This window comes from Bos taurus, chromosome 7 (genome assembly GCF_002263795.3).
Source record: "Bos taurus isolate L1 Dominette 01449 registration number 42190680 breed Hereford chromosome 7, ARS-UCD2.0, whole genome shotgun sequence".
In the NCBI taxonomy this organism is placed as follows: Eukaryota; Metazoa; Chordata; class Mammalia; order Artiodactyla; family Bovidae; genus Bos; species Bos taurus.
The window spans coordinates 19,774,843-19,795,016 of NC_037334.1; the positions used below are offsets into that span (position 1 = coordinate 19,774,843).

Here is a 20,174-nt window from a genome sequence, read left to right on the forward strand (position 1 = left end):
CCGCACTGCCTGCATTGGAAGGCCAAGTCTTAACCTCTGGACGGCCAGGGAAGCCCCTCTGTAGTCTTTTAGGAAGATTTTCACTCACTTTATCTCCATCACACATACATATTGCCTTTCGCCTTGAAAAAAAAAAGAGGGAAACTGAGGCACCAGTGACAGGAAGTGGAGCCCCAGCAGTAGTGGCCACCGGACGTGTGCTGGCTGGCCTGGGTGTCACTTATGCCTCTGTGGCGGGGGCGGAGTGTCACCTATGCTTCTGTGGCAGGAAGTCTGTCACACGGGAGGGGAAAGGGGGTGGCGGGGCGCCAGCTGGGAGAGAGGAGCCTGAGGGGCCAGGAATGGGGTCCCCGGGCACAGTGCTGGTCCTCCTGGTGCAGTTCTGGGGTGAGTATCTGAATCTCCCTGCCTTGGCCCCCATCCTGTTGTGACTCATCACTCCAGCTGCCTGCCCCTCCGGTTCAGAGCCCCCTCGAAACCTTCGTCTCTCCGCTCTGCCAAATACACCCTGTCTCTCTCCCTGATACTCAGAACTTTACAAGAACTCTGTGTGTGTGGAGTTGCTCAGTAGAGTCCAACTCTTTGCAACCCATGAGCTGTAGCCCGCCAGGCTCCTCTGCCCATGGAATTCTCCAGGCAAGAATACTGGAATGGGTTGCCATTTCCTTCTCCAGGGGATCTTCCCCACCCAGGGATTGAACCCAGGTCTCCTGCATTGCAGGCAGATTCTTTGCCATCTGGGCTCCCAGGGGAGCCTGCAAGGGTTGAACCGTTCTAGCGAAAATCCACAGAGGGAACCTTAGGATAAAATTCACACTGGGACCTGCCTACGAGCCTTGTATGACCTGGCCCTGCTGGCTGCTCTATTCTCTGTGCTCCTCTGCATTCCCTCTCTCTCCCCCATGGCCAGTCTGCTGACTCCTCTTTTTTTTTCTTTTTTTATCCCAACACATAGAGCTTGATCCTACCTCTGGACCTTTGCACCTTCTGTTCCCTCTGCCTGGAATACTATTCCCTGCATCTCCTCTCTTTAGGGTCAGCTGTAACTCCACCCCAAATGCCAGGAACTTGACGGCAACTCACCCCTTCTGGGGGGGGTGGGCATCTAACAGGTACCCCAGACTTCCTATGGCCAAAAGCAGACCCTTTCTTTCCCCTCTAGCCCTGCTTCTTCTACTCGGTGTCCCCCATCTTTTTTTTTTGGCTGTGTGGCATGTGAGTTCCCCATTAGTTCCCCAGTCAGGGATCAAACGCACACCCCCTGTAGTGGAAGCTCGAGTCTTAAACCGTGGAAGGGCCACCAAGGAAGGCCCTCAGCATCCCCCATCTTGTCCTAAAGTCGCCACCATTCACAAAGTCCCTCAGCCTAAGAACCTTGGAAATCTGCCACTCTGTCTCTTTCCCTCCCTCCCAATTCAGTTCTTTTTTTTTTTAAACTTGTTATTTTGTGTTAGAATATAGCCGATGAACAGTGTTGCGACAGTTTCAGGGAACAGTGACCAACTCAGGTCTTGTAGTTCTTCTGCGGGCAACTTTCAAAATCTGTTCAAACTCTGACCTCTTCTTTTCCAGGGTCTGAGTCCCATCACTGGTCTCCTGGACCCTGGTTTCTCCGCCATCCTGACCCCTCTCCCGCTTCTGCCCCATGAAGATCACAGTCCGTTCTCACCATGGCAATGACTGTGATTTTTTTTAAACTTTAACTGGACCACACTTCCTCCCTGCTCCCGTGGTTTCTCATCACGCTTAGATTGAAAAGTACACTGTCCCCCTTTCCCCACCCCCACCCACCTCCCTACCTCTGTCATACCCCACCCACACAGGCCGCAGGTCTCTAAAAGCCATGCCCTGCTGACTTCTCTGATCCCACTTCCTCCCTCTCTCCCCCTCACATGCTCTGCTCCAACCCTGGGGGCCTCCTCCCTGTTCCTCCAACTCACCAGGCCTGGTCTGGCCTCAGGACCTTTGCATGACCCATTCCTTACGGACGACTGACTACTTCTTTCATTTTTTTAAGATTTATTTTATTTGTTTATGCCTATGCTGGGTCTTCATTGCTGCACTCAGACTTTCTTTAGTTGTGGCAAGCAGGGGCTACTCTCTAGTTGCGGTGCTTGGGCTTCTCATTGCAGTGGTTTCTCTTGTTGCAGAGCACGGGCTTAGTTGTCTCACAGTATGTGGGATCTTCCCCAACCAGGGATCGAACCCGTGTCTCCTGCATTGGCAGGTGGATTCTTAACTGTACCACCAGGAAAGCCCCGAATACATCTTATTATTCACATCCCTGCTCAAATGTCACCTCCTCTGAGAGGCCCTCCCTGATCACCCTCTATAAGTACACCCTCTCATTTCATCCTTATCATCTCTTGCCACTCCCCATTCCTTTCCTCCATCGATTCTCATTTCATGACTTCCTGTGTCTCTACCCTGAGACCGTTGGCTTCACAAGGGTAGGGGCTTTTGTCTGTCTCAGTCACCTGTGTGTCTGTGTCCACAGGGTCCAGATCAGGGTCTGGCACACTCCAGGCAATCTTTCTGTGGCTGAGAGCCAGACATGTCATAGAGTTCACCTTGAAATCTCACAAGTGCTGAGAAACTTATACCCATTTCACAGATGGGGCCATGGAGGTTCAGCAAGAAATGACCTTGCAAAGATCACACAGATAGTAAGCTTTCAGGCCCTCACTGCCTGATTCCTGTGGGCTGGCTAGGGAAGTAAGTCACGCACACACACATACACATACACACTCACACACACACACACACACACTTAAGAAGTTCTCACTCACTTCTTCTTTCCTCCAGTCCTACAAGGAGTCACAGGCCTGACTGTGCAGCAGGCACCGAAGTTGCTGCAGGTGAGACAGGACAGCCAGGTGACTTTGGCCTGCCAGGTGATGCACGCCCAGGCCTGGGAGTGGCTCCGTGTCGAGTGGATCAAGGATGCTGACATCTTTTGCCAGACACACATCATCAATGGCAGTCTGAGCAAGGATGTCTGTGGGCCTCAGGGATGGCTATCCTGGCAGCCGCCTGGCAACCTCACCCTGCAGCTGAACCACGTGAGCCTCAATGACAGTGGACTCTATGTGTGTGGGGCAACCGTGGAGATCCCTGTTTGGGAGGAGGCCCAGGGCAACGGGACGCAGCTCCTGGTGGAGAGAGGTATGAGAGCATGGGGGTAGGGGGCAGGGGTGTAAGCCAGGGAGGACTTGGAACTTCTAGAAATCTTAAGCTTCTAGAATCTCAAGCTCCTAGCAACTAAATTCTCTAAATTGGATTCCTAGAAACAGTCTGCAGATGCAAGAATTTTGCAGACCAGAAAATTTCTGTTGTGACGACTCCACTCTGCTGTTATAGTGTGAAAGTCTCCATAGACATGCTTAAGGGAATGCGAGGGCCTCGGTGCCAATAAAATTTTATTTGAAAAAAAAAAAAAAAAAAAACAGAGGGCTGAATTTGACTTACAGGCTGTAGTTACTCAGCCCTGCTCCAGTATATCACAATCACAAACACTCTTGAATATATATAATTCTGGATTCTAATTCAAAACAGTTTCATAAACTGTGTTATTCAAGTATATCCTCCATACAGAGAAATGCCTATACTGAAAGTGGCCAGCTCATGGATATCTTAGTCTGTTAGATCACTGATAAGACACTACAGACTGGGTGGCTTATAAACCACATATTTATTTCTCAGAATTCTAGAGATTGGAAATCCAAGATCAAAGTGCCAGCAAGGTCTTGCTCTGGTGAGAACCCTCTTCCTGGTTCATAGCCTGCACCTTCTAGCTGTGTCCTCATGTAGCAGCAGGGGGCTGGGGAGCTCTTTAGGTTCAGCAACCAGGGACTGAACTGCACCACCTGCCTTGGAAGGGCAGAGTCTTAACCACGGTACGGACCACTATAAGAGCACTGATCCCATTCATGAAGGCTCTACCCTCTTTACCTAACTACCCCCCAAAGGCCCTGACCTCTCATTACCTTCATATTAGAGGTTAGGATTCAACATATGAATTTTGGAGGGATGTATACAAATAATGGGCTTCACTGGTGGCTCAGTGGTAAAGAATCTGCCTGTGATGCAGGAGATCTCTGGCTTGGGGAGATCCCCCTGGAGAAGGAAATGGCAACCCACTCCAGTATTCTTGCCTGGGAAATCCATGGAGAGGGGAGACTGATGGGCTATAGTCCATGGGGTTGCAAAAGAATCAGACATGACTTATTGACTAAACAACAACAACACAAATCATAGCAATGGGTTCTCACAACCTGCACACATCTGGGTACTCACCACCCTGCTCGACACACATATCTGCCTCCTTATAAATGCTATCCTTCCCCCCCACACACACTATTCTGATTTATAGCAGCAGTAATCTATTTTAACTGGCTTCCTGTTTTACTTAATGAAATCATAGAGTGCATTCTGTGTCCAACATCTTTCACTCGACACTGTCTGTGAGACTCCTCTGTGTTGGTGTGTGGAGCAATGGCTCATCCTTTTCCTTTTCTGTGGAGTGCCCTCCATCACCACTGATCAGTCCAGTTTCCTATCGATGGCTATTTTGGCAACTTCTAGGTTTTGGCTATTATAAATAAGACCTCTATGAACAATCTAGAACTTGTCTTTTTTTAAATATTTTTTTGGCTGCACTGTGGGGGCATGTGGGATCTTAGTTCCCCGATCAGGGATCAAACCCACACCTCCTGCGTTGGAAACATGGAGTGTTAACCACTGGACCATCAGGGAAGTCCCTAGAACTTGTCTTTTGGTCAACATATGGACACAGTTGTATTGTACCGAAAACAATTCTAGAATCTCAAACCATAAAGCAGAATCTTGCAGTTCGAGAATTCTAGGGGCGTAAATTCTAAGCTCTGAGAATTGCAACCTATGTTATCCATAGGGACTATCACTCCTCAGAAAAAACATTGGTTCTTGGGAGCAAAGAAAATCTTACCCTTTTATGTTTAAAGCAGAGATATGCAGATAGCCCACAGATTTATAGCATATCTGTGGTATTAACATTTCATGAGGGAACAAATGAAGGTTCTTAGAAAGCCTTCTTAGGGGACTGATAATGAAAAAAGGTTGAGAAACACCGAAACAAAGGCATGGAAGATTATAGAATCTTAGAATTGTAGGGTCTGAAATACTTTAAACAGATAAACTCTTAGCCTTTTGCAATCAGAGTATGTAAGAGCAGAAAACTGTAGAATTCCAGGATCTAGACTTGAAAGCCATTGACTGTCGGGACTTCCCTGTGGTGGTCCAGTGGTCAGGACTCCATGCTTCCACTGCAGGGGGCACAGCTTCAATTCCACAGGGCCAAAAATAAAACACATACACAAAACAAACAGACAAAAAAGAAAACCATTGACTCTCAAGCCTGGAAGGAACTTTCCAGATTAGCTTAGCCAGCAGCCTCCTTTCACAGAGAATAAAGCTAAGGCCCAGCCAGGGCCAAGACACGTCCAGCCACCCACACAAGCCAGGATGCAGGCAGCTTTCTCCAGAGCCCGACTCACACATTTCCCCACCTCTGCCTGACACCCACGTAAGGGCCAAACCCTGCATAGTTTGCAAGTTGACCTGTTGCTGTCTTGCTCTCTTTGCTGTTCCTCAGGGCCTTGGGCACCTGCCTGGCTCCTATCAGGCAAAATGAAGCACCACCCAGACTCCTAGCTCCAAGAGATGCCCATTTCTCTCCAGCTGGCAGGATCCGCCCACTGCCTGCCTCCAGGGCGGTGTGTTATGGCCGCACCCCCAGCCCCCCGCCAACCCTTGGCTCCTTGAGACAAGGGGGCCAATTACCAATTAGCAGAGGCGGGGGTAGCGGAGGCACCGGGCTGAGAGTTGTTGGCAGCTGTGAGGGAGCGAGGCTGGGTCGGCACGGATTCAGCTCTGCACAGCTGGCTTCCCCATCAGAAGCCCACCCCCCCACCCCGGGATCACTGCCAACTTCAGAACCTGGAAGATGAAGGGGCTGGGGACTCTAGGCCTTGTCTTGGTCACAGGAGAAAGCGCCTTGGCTGGGGTTCCCGTCAGTTACACAGGCCTGAAAGCACATCCTCACTTGCTCTGTGACCTTATGCTAGTGACTTGACTCGTTTGTGCCTGTTTCCTTAGTTATCAAAATTCAGCTAATAGTGCTTTCTCATCAGACTAGGTGAATTTATTTCTCTATTTAAAATATGTATTTATTTTCCTGTGCCAGGTCTTAGTTGCAGCATGCGGAATCTTTGTTTCAGCATGTGAACTCTTAGTTCTGGCATGTAGGATCTAGTTCCCTGACCAGGGATTGAACCTGGGCCCCCTGCATTCGGAGTTCAGAGTCTCAACCACTGGACCACCAGGGAAGTCACCAGATTATATGACTTTAAAGTGATTATATCTAAAGAGTTTATTACCGGGTCTGGAATGTATTCACAATAACCCAGCAAGACAGGCATGCTTAGTCTCATTTTTCAGAAGAGGAAAGAGGTTTAGAGCAAATACTTGCCTGAACTCACAGCATGGCAAGTGCAAGAACCCTGAGGTTCCACACGGGGTAGAGGGGCTCTTACCCTAAAGGGGTGCAGGATGCTGAACTCAAAGGTGAGCTCGCCTGAGACGCAGGTTTCTTCTCTGCAGGTGTCTGGCTGCAGGACCACAGCTTCTCAGGTGAGCTCCGTCTACCTGACCCTCCTTCAGCTCCGCCCCGCCCCTCTGCCCCGCCCTCCGTCAGCCTGCCCACCATCCCCTCTCCCATTCCAGGCCTCTACTTCGCGCCGCTGGTGACGGGGGCCGTGGCCGTTGCCGTTTTCGCTCTGGGCGCTGGGATCTGGGGCCGCCGCCGCTGCCGGAACGGGGATGCAGGTAAGGAACCGCGCAGGTAGCTGCGCAGAGGGCGGGAGGTTCCCAAGAGCACCGCCACCCGCTGGCGATCGCGCCCCCTCGTTGCGAAAGCTGGAACTGCAGCTGCTTGACTAGGCGGAACGCATCTCCTTCTGACTTTGATCCCTGCTTCTTTAGGAAGAAGGGAGGGTGAGGCTGGGGGGCAGAGAAGAGGAATGGATCGGGAAGGTTGGCCCCTACATCCGTGTTTTTTCAGGGGCATAGACAAAGCCCCCAAAAAGTGGGCTGGAGAGGACCAGGCTCTCTTAAATGACTGTCCCCTCTTGGTGTCATCTCCCCACCCCCCACACCCCCACCCCCACCCCCTCCCCCACCAATGCAGGCAGTCCAATCTACAGCAACGTCCTATACCGGCCCCGGAGAGCCGCAAGGAAGAAGGCATGGCCTGTGGAAAGGAAGGTGCTGGACAGTGAGGATCAGAAGGGCCAAAGCTTCTACTCGATCTCTTTCCCCCAGCGCCCCAAGTCGCATATGGCTCCCAAATTTTGCCCCAGTCCCAGACCCATTCACCCCATCTCTGCAGTCAGAATCTCTCCTGGCCCAGGCTCCTCTGGGCAGCCAAGGTCAAGAGGGTTCCTTGAAGTGGGAAGAGAAATCAGAACCGCAGGAGAGCCAGAGAAGACCTACCCCCAGCGACTATATAAAGATGTGACTTATTCCTAGGGGATCACAGAGTCCAGCAGTTTATGATAGAGACCCCGTCCTTGTTTTTGAGGATAGACCTCTCCCTTGTCCCAAGAACATCCAATAAAGGTTCATGAAGAAAGCAAAGCCAGTATCTGTGGCAATTTGGCAGTGCTAGAGATTTGAGCCATCAGGGAGTCATCTAGGGGATGCGGTCCTGGAGGACGACTCTGGTGAGAGGGCTTGAAAGCTTTCCCCCTCTTATCCTTGGAGGGTCATGTCCAATTAGCAGAGAAGTGATGTCCCTCACTTCTAAACAGTGCCTGGAGCTGGAAACACTCCCCCTCCCCAACTGGTGTCTACCCCCTCCCTAAGCAGGCTTGGACTTAGGGGGTGAGGGGGGAAATTGGGGCTTCCTGGCATTTGTCAGCCCCCCGGGGTCTCCTGCCCGACTGTCACCTTGAAGTGACACCAGCTGAGCCTGGCTCCCTTCCCCCACGTCTGCTGTTTCCATGGGGACAGATGTCCTTTTTCGGTGGCAGCAGCAGCAGCCCGTGGCCACCGGCCCAGGATAGGAAGGAGGGGCGGGGTGGGGGCAGGGTTGGCCTGAGAGCCTCACCCCCTCGGTTTCGCCATCTTTTTAATCAGCCGGTCTTTGCTGTCTCCAGGTTTTATCTGCCTCCGTACCGCTCTCTCCCTGCCTGTCAACAGCTCTGTGAATGTTGGTCCCTCCCTGTGAGCCATTCAGGCTCCAACCCCGGCTCCACCCCCAAAACATGGAGCTGGGGATACTCTTCCCCTCCACGGGGCTGCCTCCCCTCTTCCTTCAGGGGCTGAGCTCCCCCTCCCAGAAAGAACACTTGAAACACACAATAACTTATTTATTTTCCAGGCCAGAGGAGGGGTTCCAGACACAGTTCTGGGCCCTAGAACCCAGAAGGGGGCCGAGCAGGGACTGGAGGAGCAGAGGTCTCTCCATCCAGCCTCCCCCGGGACTGGAAAGACCTCCAACATTTGCAGCCAGTGATCTGGGGTCTCACAGCCCAGGGTACAGGGCTGAGGCTCCAGGTCAGGGGGTCTGTGAGACCACCGGGTACAGGAGGGCCAGATGCTCGGCACCCTGCACGGGCAGTGGGCGGGAGCTATAATGGAGCACCAGCTCTGGCACACTGGGGAAAGGGCCGCTGTGCTGACCCAGCACGAACTGGTTCTCTCGGGTGCGCGCGAACTTCAGGTGCAGGAAGCCCTGGCTGCTCCTGGGGACAGGGGTCAGGTCAGAAGGGGCACCCAGCACTTCAGGCCCGCCCACACCCTCCAAGCCTAAAGCCACTCCCTGGAGGACCCTAGGAACCCGAGCCTGGCATCCTCAAATATTTCTGGTTAACAGCCACTTGGCATCAAGCTGTTGACTCGTTCCACACTGTGGGTTGCCTTCTGCGCTTGTCCCTTGTGAAGACAGGCTGGAGTTCCTCCCAGTTGGAGGTCCCTCCCCAAGAACACATAAGGCACTTTCTCGCCAAACCTCCTGATCCCTTGTGCTACCCATCCTGGTTACCCTCAATCAAGGGACCTCCACCCCCCCCCTTTTTTTTTTTTTTTGCTTTTGGCTTTTCCATGAGGCTTGAAGGATCTTAGTTCCCTGGTTGTACCCTCACCCATGGAGTCCTAACCACTGGACTGCCAGGGAATTCCCTAGGGTCCCTTTCCTTTACGTCTCTGGTAGGTGAATGACATAGAACCTGGAAATGATTCTATCACCATCATTAGTATGAATTAAGCGCTTCCTGTTTCCTGGGGATTCTTCTCAACACTTTTTCACCTTTCCCCCTCTTTTAATCGTAGTATTAAAACAAACTGGATGCTATTATTGTCTTTGTTTCACAGATAAGGAAACCGAGGCCCAGAGAGGTTGAATGATTTAGCTGAGGTCACACAGCTAGGAAGTGGCAGAGGCAGGATATGAACCTACTTCCAAACCCTCTTCAATCTTGACCTTTTAGGAATCTCACACTCAGAAACCTGGTAGAATCTTAGGAGCGTTTTGTAATCAGACACACTTAGAATCTTAGGCAGAGAAGCACGTAGAACCAGGGTATCAAACTCAAACGTCTACAGGGCCACTGAGATTTTGGCCCTGAATCAACACAAATGGATATACTTTTAAACCTGGAAGGAGTCCAGAGGAAACTTGGACACCTAGTTCCTCATCTCACTGAAGTTCTAGATTTACTGTATGGCTTCCTCTCCATTGTCTTGCGTACCTCCAGTGACAGGGAGCTCATTCTCAGTAGGAACCATGCCGGTAGCCTCTCTGAAAGCCCCACCTTCTGACCTAGAAGCTCTGCCCACGGCTCCCATAAGCCCCACCCACTGGCCTGAAAGCTCTGTCCATCCGCCCTGGAAATCCCACCCATCGGCTCCTGGAGCCACACTCCTCTTCTCCAGCTGAGTTCAGTCAAAAGCTTGACAGTCGAAGGCATGCAGTCCTGTGACCCTCTGTCCCTCCAGAAGATTGGGGTCTCACCTGAGGGACAGGGAGCAGTCTTGGGGGCTGCTCTCACTGAGCCGCACAAGGTAGCTGCCTTCCTTGCAGAGCGACAGGAGGTTCTCGGCATCCGCCCGGCTCAGCAGGCCGTGGAACCACCTAGGGGGTGGGGACAGATGTCTCCTGAAGGCAATCCCCCTTCCAACACATCCTGGGGCTGGATGTAGGCACAGCTCATTCAAGGACTTGTGACACCCAGGCAAACAAGGGAGACAAATTCCCTTGGATTTCTCAAGAGGAACTTGGTTTTCAGGCAGACAAGGGTCTCTCTGTGAGTCAGGTAAACCCAGGTCCACCTGGAGCTTCTCCCTCCAATTCAACATGTACCCTTGACTTTGATCTTTGCAGCCTCCCTCAGCTGAGTGCCCAGGTGTCCTCAACCCCTCCCTCCAACTTGCATCACTTGCACATCACTTTCAGGAGATTTGCTGCATCCTGTATCTCTTGAGAGTCCCTTGGACAGCAAGGAGATCAAACCAGTCAATGCTAAAGGAAATCAACCCTGAATACTCTTTGGAAGGACTGATGCTGAGCTGAAGTTCCAATACTTTGGCCACCTGATGCTAACAGCTGACTCATTGGAAAAGACCCTAATGCTGGGAAAGACTGAAGGCAGAAGAAGAAGAGGACACAGGATGAGATGGTTGGATGGCATCACCGATTCAACAGATATGAACTTGGGCAAACTCTGGGAGATGGTGCAGGAGAGGGAAGCCTGGAGAGCTGCAGTCCATGGGATCACAAAGAGTCAGACACGACTTTGCATCTGAACAACAGCAACATATCCCCACCTACCTGTACATTCTTTACATAATATTTTTCTTTAACATGCTCAGACAGAGGGAGCAAAGTGTCAAAGACCAATGAGCACCAAAAAGTTGTTTGTATTGAAAGAAAATACCTCATGCTTGTGTTAATTAGGTAATCCTGTACCACCCACCTAAGAGGTTTGGGAATGGCTGTGCTAAACACGCCCTAGTACTCACAGGGCTGGGCTCTCAAGGCTCAGGGAGTTCTTTGAGGAACATCTAGGCTAGAGGAACACAGAACACCCAGACTTTCCCAGCTTGTGAGCTTCATTCCAGCCTAAAGTTGGAACCCCTTCAAAGTCTTGATCTTCCCACTTTCACCAAAAGATCTCTTGGGGGTGAGAATGATTTTTGTCTCTTCACTCTCAGGCTTATAAATCCCACCCAAGGAAAGGGAGGAAATCCCTATTCTGTGTGAGGCAGGAACTCTCTTGGAAGTGTTGAGCCCGAGCTTCAGAGAGGTTGAGTGACTTGCCCAAGGTCACGGAGCCAAAAATTACAGAGAAGGGATTTGAACCCAGAATCTGAGGCCAGAGGGAGTGGAGACACCTGCTCTTGCTTTGCACCGAGCTGGGTGTCTAGCGCACACGAGGCGCTGTCACCCAGTGAAGATTAGTTGAAGAAATGAATGAAGTGAATGAATGAATCCAAGTTCCTCCAGCCCCCCTGGTCCGAGAAATCTGTGACTAGTATGGGGCAGGGAGGGATTCAACCCGGCTCTTCCACCTTCAGCTTCCTCACTCACGGCTGTTTTTCCAGGGGCAGGGTCGGGTCCACGCGCTCTGCAGGCTGGGGGCTTCTGGGCGGCGGTCTCCGGAGCTCCTTGGCTGAGCCCGAGGTTCTTTCCCAGTCTGGACTGTCAAACTGAACTGGAGGAGAAGGTTTAAAGAGAAAATGGTTAAGTCCCGCCTATCTCAAGAGGGTGGGATAGGAACAAGCCAATGGAATTTCAGTAGGAAGGCGGTGCCAGCTTAGGGCAACCTATCAGAATCCAGAAGAAGAGGGGGTTGGGTTTAAGGTTGGGGCGGGGGGTGGGGGATTGGTACACCAGCAACCAATTAGCCTTCAGAAGAAAGGGGTGTGGTCATTCCCGAATCTGGTGGCATCGAAGGGTGGCCAGTTCCCTGAATGATAAATCAGAGAGCAGGGGACGTGGCTAGAGGGGCAAGTGGGAAGTTCCGCGAGATTTTGGCCAAGTCACAGAGAATGTAGAATGTGTTAGTCGCTCAGTCGTGTCCAACTCTTTGCGATCCCATGGACTGTAGACCACCAGGCTCCTCTGTCCTTGGTATTCTTCAGGCAAGAATACTGGAGTGGGTTGCCATTTCCTTCACCAGAGGATCTTCCCGATCAAACCTGGGTCTCCCGCATTACAGGCAGATTCTCTCCCGTCTAAGCCACCAGGAAAGCCCAGAGCTAGACAACCGCCCCTGATATACAGACTGGTAGACTGAGGCACTAGCTCCAATTTCCCTCACAATTATACAACTTCTTGGGCAGATTTGCGTTCGCACAACTCTTCCTGAAGTTTATTTCTTAAAGGTGACCTTGAAAGTGAAAAGTGGAAGTTGCTCAGTCGTGTCCGACTCTTTCTGACCCCCTGGACTTACACAGTCCATGGAATTCTCCAGGACAGAATACTGGAGTGGTAGCCTTTCCCTTCTGCAGGGTATCTTCCCAATCCAGGAATCGAACCCAGGTCTCCCACATTGCAGGTGGATTCATTACCAGATGATCCACAAGGGAAGCCTTGCTGCTACTGCTACTGCTGCTAAGTCACTTCAGTCGTGTCCGACGCTGTGTGACCCCATAGACGGCAGCCCACCAGGGCTCCCCCGTCTCTGGGATTCTCCAGGCAAGAACACTGGAGTGGGTTGCCATTTCCTTCTCCAATGCAGGAAAGTGAAAAGTGAAAGTGAAGTCGCTCAGTCGTGTCCGACTCTTAGCGACCCCATGGACTGCAGCCTACCAGGCTCCTCTGTCCGTGGGATTTTCCAGGCAAGAGTACTGGAGTGGGGTGCCATTGCCTTCTCCAAGGGAAGCCTTAGGTGACCTTATTATTCCTCTTTCTACAGAAGAGGAAACTGAGGTTCAGAGACTTGTCCAAGCTTACCCAACTCAGAAACTGACTCTAAGAAATGCTACTCTCCTCCCCAAAGCTCCTGTGTAATTGAGTACTTTAGCACTCAGTTTACAAGTGCTCTACTCAATAGGTACAAGTTAGAGAATTGAGACTCAGGGAGATAAAGTCATTAGCCCACGTAAGAGACACAAACCCAGATCTAGTCCTGACACCAAAGCCTATTCCTGCACTGTAGTGAGCAGAATGAGTAGATTCCACTGCATTCGAAAAGAGATTTCAGGGAATTTCCTGGCGGTCCAGTGGTTAAGACTTCTTGCTTTCACTACCAAAGGCCTGGGTTCAATCCCTGGTCAGTGAACTAAGGTCCTGCAAGCCTTATGGCATAGTCAATAAAATAAAATAAAAATAAATAAATTAATTAAAGGGGTTTCAGTTTCCAAGGAGGATACAGGTTCTCCTGGAAAGAGAAACTTATGACTATCAGTCATTCACACTTTAGTGAGAATTAACAAACTACCAAAGTGACAAGTGATGGAGGTTTACTTTGTTAGTTGAAACAGGGGACATGACCAGAGCAGAAAATAGAGGGACACAGATCTTCAGAAATCAGGGTAAGAGAATCACCTGCAAACGCCTTGGAGATATGGTCTTTCTTCCACTCCCAGGGCTGGTCATACTCATCTGCTGGCCGCTCATCTTCCTGGGGCAGCCGACTCTGTCGAGGTTTCTGCCCTGAAGGGGGCCCATCTCCCAGTTCTTGGTCTTGCTCCTCATAAGGGGTGTCATACAGCTGCACCCTCCTGCATGGCAGTTCTGGGAGACCAAAGATACTGCTCAGCTCCCACTCCCACCTGGGAGCCTGTCACCTTCCCTCCAAGCCCTGCTTACTCACCACTCATGACCCGTTGGGCATCGTAGGGCTCCATGTAGCCATCATCCGGGGGTGGTGGATGGGGCTGGGCATCAAAGGGGTCCGAATACTCGGTGTCGACTTTCGACTGGACAGAGAAAGGCAAGAGAGGGGGTCAAGGACTCAGGGGGACCAAGCCTAGCTCTGGGTACCCATGCTGTGCCCAGCATGGATACAGTACACCTCTCGCCTGCTGTCTCTGATCTATCTGACACACGCTGTCCAAGCAAGTGGGTTTTTTTTTCTTTTTTTTTTTTCATCACATACATCTTTATTTTTTTTTTTAATTTAAAAAAATTATACATGTGTTCCCCATCCTGAACCCTCCTCCCTCCTCCCTCCCCATACCATCCCTCTGGGTCGTCCCAGTGCACCAGCCCCAAGCATCCAGCATCGTGCATTGAACCTGGACTGGCATCTCGTTTCATACATGACATTTCACATGTTTCAATGCCATTCTCCCAAATCTTCCCACCCTCTCCCTCTCCCACAGAGTCCATAAGCCTGTTCTATACATCAGTGTCTCTTTTGCTGTCTCGTATACAGGGTTATCGTTACCATCTTTCTAAATTCCATATATATGCGTTAGTATACTGTATTGGTGTTTGTCCTTCTGGCTTACTTCACTCTGTATAATAGGCTCCAGTTTCATCCACCTCATTAGAACTGATTCAAATGTATTCTTTTTAATGGCTGAGTAATACTCCATTGTGTATATGTACCACAGCTTTCTTATCCATTCATCTGCTGATGGACATCTAGGTTGTTTCCATGTCCTGGCTATTATAAACAGTGCTGCGATGAACATTGGGGTACACGTGTCTCTCTCTTTTTTTTTTCCCACCCACAAGTGTTTGCAAGTAGATCATCCCTTGCTCTCTTCCTCTGACCCCTACCTCCCTCCTTCAATCATTTTAATATTTATCAGGCGCCAGTACTGTTCCAAAAGACTTCAAATATATTTACTGGTAGTACCAACACTCAGTAAGTACTTTATCCCCATTTTACAGATAAGGAAACCAAGGCACATACAGGGAAGTGACTTGCTCAGGGTCACACAGCTGATAAGTCAGAGGCAGCGTTTGATCCTAGGTTGTCTGCTTCCCCAAGTCCCTGCCTCCTCCTACCTTTCTCTGTGCCATTAACCACTACCAGGCAGGCTCCTCTGACCATGGGATTTTCCAGGTGAGAATACTGGAGTGGGTTGCCATTTCCTTCTCCAGGGGATCTTCCTGACGCAGGGATGGAACCCGGATCTCCTGCATTGCAAGCAGATTCTTTACCATCTGAGCCACCAGAGAAGCCCCACTACCAGACACAGCCTCCCATAATTCCCCTTGAAGTCTTTTCTGTCTCTGCTGATGGTGTATGGTGGACCTTCTGATCATTTAGGAAAAATACTGGGAAAAAAAAGTATGGGCATTGGAAGCAAGTCTGGTTCAAGTTCTAAACAAGTTAGAGCCATGTGACCTGGGGCCAGTCACTTTTCTTCTGTGAGCCTCAGTTTCCACTTCTGTAAAATGGGTGTAACAGAGGAAGGGTGGAGAGGGGTGGTGAAGATGTTGAAGTGCCCCATAGGAAACCGACTCACTCAGATCTGTTTGAGGAAGATCCCTTCAGCTTCTAAGAGGAAGGGAAGCTGGGGGAAGGGATCCAGAAGGGGGAACTTAGGAAGCTGGAGGAAAGGGGTACAAAGCCAATGACAGAGGGAGGCGGGCAGCCAGTACTGTGAATTGAAAGGAGACAGACAGCAAACTGCCAAGCAGGTGGGGGATTGGGGGAAGTGGGCTGGTGGCCTGGTCTGCCCCTGGGATAACACCTAAAGAAGATCCCCAAAATCCAGGGTGGGGGAGCCAGCCTGGCCCTCCCCACCCAGTCTCCGGGGCCCACCCAGCTTAGGGGACTTAGCCACGCACCTCTTCCCCGGGGCTTCCCAGCAAGACCTTGGCTCTGGCAATGTCGACTGCCTCCACCTTGATGAGCCGGTGCTTTGGAGAGTCGTACTTCGCGTCTCCAGGGCCCTTGGAGTCCCCGGGCCCCCCGGAGGAATCGGGCTCTAGGCGGCTATCGGCGTCCTCGTAGGGGTCTTCAAAGTCCAGATCCTTCTGCTCGCGGTAGGCCCGCAGGATGTCGCTCTCGGTGTAGTCGGGGGTGGGCGGCTGCGGAGGGGGCCGCCGACCGCCAAAGCTCAGGTAGTCTCGGAGCCACTTGGCCATCTGAGCGCGTGTCACCCCAAACCTGGCCACTGTCAGCGGGGGACCCGCATGCCCTCTTCTGGGCCCTCTCCCTCGGCAGGGTCCCCAGGGAAAAGGTGGGAGGGGAAGGAGGAGGAGAAAGATCAGGTGTGCCCTTTGGCTGGGCTCAGAGGAGGGTGAAAAGGGGAGAAAAAGGAGGAGACGAGAAGAGGGAGGGGAAAGGAGGAGCAAAATTGCACCTTAGCCCAGCTCTGGAAGGACGGCGTGGGAAGCGGGCGTCGCGCGGGGCCCTGAACGCCGAGCGCGGGGTAGTCCGGCCGGAGCCAGGGGCATCCGCGGAAGCGCGCGGAGTTTCCGCGGGCAGAGCGGTCTCGTGCGCGGCGCGGCCACCCGCCGCCTCCGGAAAGCTCTGGAATCCCCCTCCTGGGAGCCGAGGGCGAGGACAGCGCCGCCAGCGGACGTCCCCAGCCTTGGCTCAGCCCGGACGCCTGGGTTCTCAACGCAGGGGGCGGGCTCCCCGGGGGCACGGGCGCCGCGCGCAAAGTTGGGCCGCGGGGACGGTGACCCCGGTGGGGCGCATCCTTTGTTGCGCTCCTCGCCGCTCCGGGGGGAGCCCCAAGCCCGGGGTCCCCGGCCCCGCCGCCTCGATCCGGCCCGAGTCACGGGCACAAAGGGAAATAAAATCTCCTCCAATCCCCCTTCACGCTTTCGGAGAGACTTTCACCGCCGCCGCCGGCGCGCGACCGGGAGGTGGGACTTTGGGGAGGGGGCGCTCGGGCGGGCGGGCGCCCCAGTCCCTACCAGCCCCGGGCCGGGTCCAGAGCAGGGACGTCAAGGCTTCCCCGCCTCCCCCTCCGCGGGTTCCCCCGCCCCTCCCCTCGCCCTGCGCTCCCCTCCGAGGTGAGTGAGACCTTCAGCTGTTCTGGGGAGGCAGGAGAGCCGCTGCCCGCGGAGGGAGGGGGGTATGCGGAGCGGGAGTCGCTGGGGCCAAGGCCGCGGCGGCTGGACAGTGACCCGGAGGACCGAGGCTGGCAGGAGCGAGCGAGGAGCGCGGGAGGCAGGAACCCACAGGCGCTGACCTTGCTCTGCAGAGCAAGAGGTGCTGAGGTGGGGAAGACGAGAGGAAGGCGAGGTGGAAATTGACCAGGAAAGAGGGTGGGCTGGACTTGACCGCGAGAAGGGGTGAAATTGACCAGCAGAGGGGGTGAGAGTGACCACTGTTGAGGGTTGAAATTGAACCAGGGTCTGGCAGTGAAACTGACCAGGAGAATGGGGGTGTGGAAATTGTTTCAGAGGTCATTGGCTAAAACAGATATTGACGATGACGCCGGAGGAAGTGTGGGGGGGACAGAAGGGAAGGGGTTCTGGCTTCCCCTCCCCCAAGAGGGCTTTCCTCTGTCCCCCTCTCCCCAGGGGACCCATTGTGGGATGGGGGAAGGGGTTGGGACAGCTGGCCAGGGGAAGGGAGATGGTATCAGTGCCTGGCCTGTGTCTTCAGCATCTGTCCCTTTGTGGCTTCTGGGGGTGGAGGGAGGGAGGGAGCAGAAATGGGGAAGGGGGGTCTCGCCTGGTTTGGCTGCCTCTTGGCAGCTGCAGCTGTCTGGGGCCGAGGATACTGAGGGATTTGGGGGGAGTAAGAGAGCCCAGGGAGCTACTGACCAGTCCCAAAAGAAACACATTTTTTTCTTTTCCCATAGAGGGGCTTATTCAGGGACCCCTAATAGAAGAATAAGAGGGGTGGTCAGGAAGGATAGGACCTCAGGCTCCCTTCTCCAAGCCCCTTAGAGTGGGCGGGTGCCTGCAATTTGGAAGGGAGGGGAAATAGACTAACACTGCTATAGAGTTGCACCCCCTCCCTTCAGAATAGTGGGGCCCGGGCAATGTCTCCTGATTTGAAAAAGGGGGCTTCTAACAGGAAACCCTCAGAGATCGGGGAAAGGATTGCCAGGAGGGAATGACTTATTTTTCATCCCCCGTGGGGAAACCGAGGAGGAACAGAGAAGGGAGAGACACCTCACAGCTTAGTTCTGCCCAGGTGCCATGATATGGCCTGGCGTGGAGTGGCATTCAACACCCATCAGGTCTCTTCACGAAGTCAGAGATTCTCCATCTCCCCTGCACTGTTAGCCCCATTTTCCAGATGGGAAAACTGAAGTCCAGAGCCAGCAAGGCCAGGTCCCTCACAGCAGCAGGGGTGTCCGGATGCCCTCGCCTTCCCTTTCCTGCTTCGGCTGAGTTGTTGGACACAAACCTGTTGAATTCGGTCCTCCCCAATCTCCCCAAGAGCATTCACACCCCCCGCCCCACCCGCCCTCAGCATTCAGCAACGAGGCAGCATCCCTGGGGACTGCCAGGGAGCACATCGGGTAATTGTCCTGTTTTCTGTCAGCCGCAAGGCAATTCCCCGGCTCCAGGATGAGCTGTTGACAGATCTCATCAAATCCGAGTCCTCTCCCTGTCAGATAAATACACGACGTCTAAGGTATAAATATTTGAAAGGGGCCTTCTAATTACAGTGTGTGTCAGGAATAGCAATTAGGGGCCCTGGAGGCAGAATCAAACGGCGTTTGACTTCCCTGTGCTTTTGAGCCGGCTTCTCCTGGGGCTGCCCCAACTCCCACCGCAGGAGCAGGGATGGGGCTCGGGGAGGAGCGAGTGGCAGTGGATGAAGGGGAGAGCCGGGCTAGGGGTCCCACAACCCTGTGGTAGTGTGACCTTGAATAGCCACATAACCTCTTGGGCTTTGCCTTTCAATTAGGGGAACGGGGAGCAAGGGAGCCAAGCCAGGAGGCGGGCACTGTCTGGACAAAGGCAAGGAGGTGGGTGGTCTGGGGTCCTGGGCTGAGGGAGCTTCCCTTCCCCCAGCACTGAGGGTCTGAGAGATGGTTTCTCAGGGTCTCCTCCGAGGTGGCGCTCTGTTTTTGGAATCCCAGCCCATGTGACCTCGCGTTAAGTGACCTGGCTTTGTTTTCCTGTCTGTGAAATGGGACAACAGCCAGCCACTGTTGAGCGCTTACTGCCTCACACTGTTTTGGGTGCTTTAAAGATTTTGAGGTATAATTCACATACCCCACAATTTACCCACTCAAACTATATTTCCATGGGTTTTTAGTATGTTCATGAGGCTGTGTGATCATCAGTAATTTCAGAATATTTTCATCACCCCCCAAAGAAATCTTCACCTGCAATTAGCAGTCACTTCCGGTTCTTCCCAGACTCCCCCTCCCCGCCCCCCCCCAACCCCTGGCAACCATCAACCCATTCTCTGTCTCTGGGATTTGCCTGTTCTGCACATTTCATACAAATGGAATCACTGTGTGACGTTTTATGTCTTGGCTTCTCTCACTGAGCATCACGTTTTCAAAGTTCATCCAAATTATGGCGTGCATGTTTCATTTCTTTTTATGACCAAATGATATTTCCTTGTATGGCACACAGTAGGTACTCAATATATGCTTACGGTGGCTGGGACATGAGGAAGAAGCAAGAGGAATCCCTGGCTGCGGGTCCCCGTATCTGCAGTGGGGATGGGAGCCAAGGCACTAGGGCAGGTGGGAACCAGGTTGGGGGTGACCTATGATGGGGCTTGAAACCTTCCGATCTGATGGAGGGGACGTCGCCTCAACTTAGGGGCTCCTAGTCTGATAGGAGAGTTGACCTCTGCCCTCAGAATCTACTGGACACAGCCCTGCCTTTCTTAGCTCACAGTCTGATGGGAGAGACATGGTCCTGCACTGGGAAGCCCCCAGTCTGATGGAGGAGATAAATGCATGTGTTAATAAGCTACCAGTCTGAAGGGAGAGGCATAGCTCTGACTTAAGGAGCTTTCAGTCTGATGGAGGAGGCGTGATCCTCCCCTTTGATGCTCCCAGTCTGATGGGGGAAATATGTACTTGCTTTCAAGGGCTCTCAGTCTAATGGAGACATGGCCCTGCAAGGCCCATCTCCAACCTGATGGGGGAGGCACCGACCAGCCCCTGGAAGCTTGCAGTCTATAGGTCCTGGTGATCAAAGGTGTAGCCTCCGAGCCTTGCGGTTTCAAAGCCAGGTCCTGCCCCTCACCCACTCTGTGAAATGGGGAGCACGTGCCTGAGGGCATGGGCGT

General features: G+C 52.7%; 2 protein-coding genes and 1 non-coding gene across 3 annotated transcripts; 1 reads left to right on the plus strand and 2 right to left on the minus strand.

The window, feature by feature from the left end:
* The first annotated feature begins 283 nt into the window (after positions 1-283).
* On the plus strand, positions 284-7,678 carry TMIGD2 (transmembrane and immunoglobulin domain containing 2). Its single transcript, XM_002688933.7, has 5 exons — positions 284-387; positions 2,806-3,165; positions 6,640-6,669; positions 6,763-6,864; positions 7,226-7,678. The coding sequence occupies exons 1-5, from the start codon at positions 342-344 to the stop codon at positions 7,564-7,566; spliced, it is 879 nt and encodes a 292-aa protein (XP_002688979.1). The 5' UTR covers positions 284-341; the 3' UTR covers positions 7,567-7,678.
* On the minus strand, positions 6,293-6,365 carry TRNAR-CCG (transfer RNA arginine (anticodon CCG)). Its single transcript has one exon. It is a non-coding gene; the product is annotated as a tRNA-Arg (tRNA).
* Positions 7,679-8,393: 715 nt separating the features above from the next.
* Positions 8,394-16,561, minus strand: SHD (Src homology 2 domain containing transforming protein D). Its single transcript, NM_001205518.1, has 6 exons — positions 15,791-16,561; positions 13,857-13,962; positions 13,589-13,777; positions 11,627-11,750; positions 10,052-10,171; positions 8,394-8,783 (listed from the first exon to the last, which is right to left on the minus strand). Exons 1-6 carry the CDS (start codon positions 16,088-16,090, stop codon positions 8,597-8,599), a joined length of 1,026 nt encoding a protein of 341 aa, NP_001192447.1. The 5' UTR covers positions 16,091-16,561; the 3' UTR covers positions 8,394-8,596.
* Positions 16,562-20,174: the final 3,613 nt, after the last annotated feature.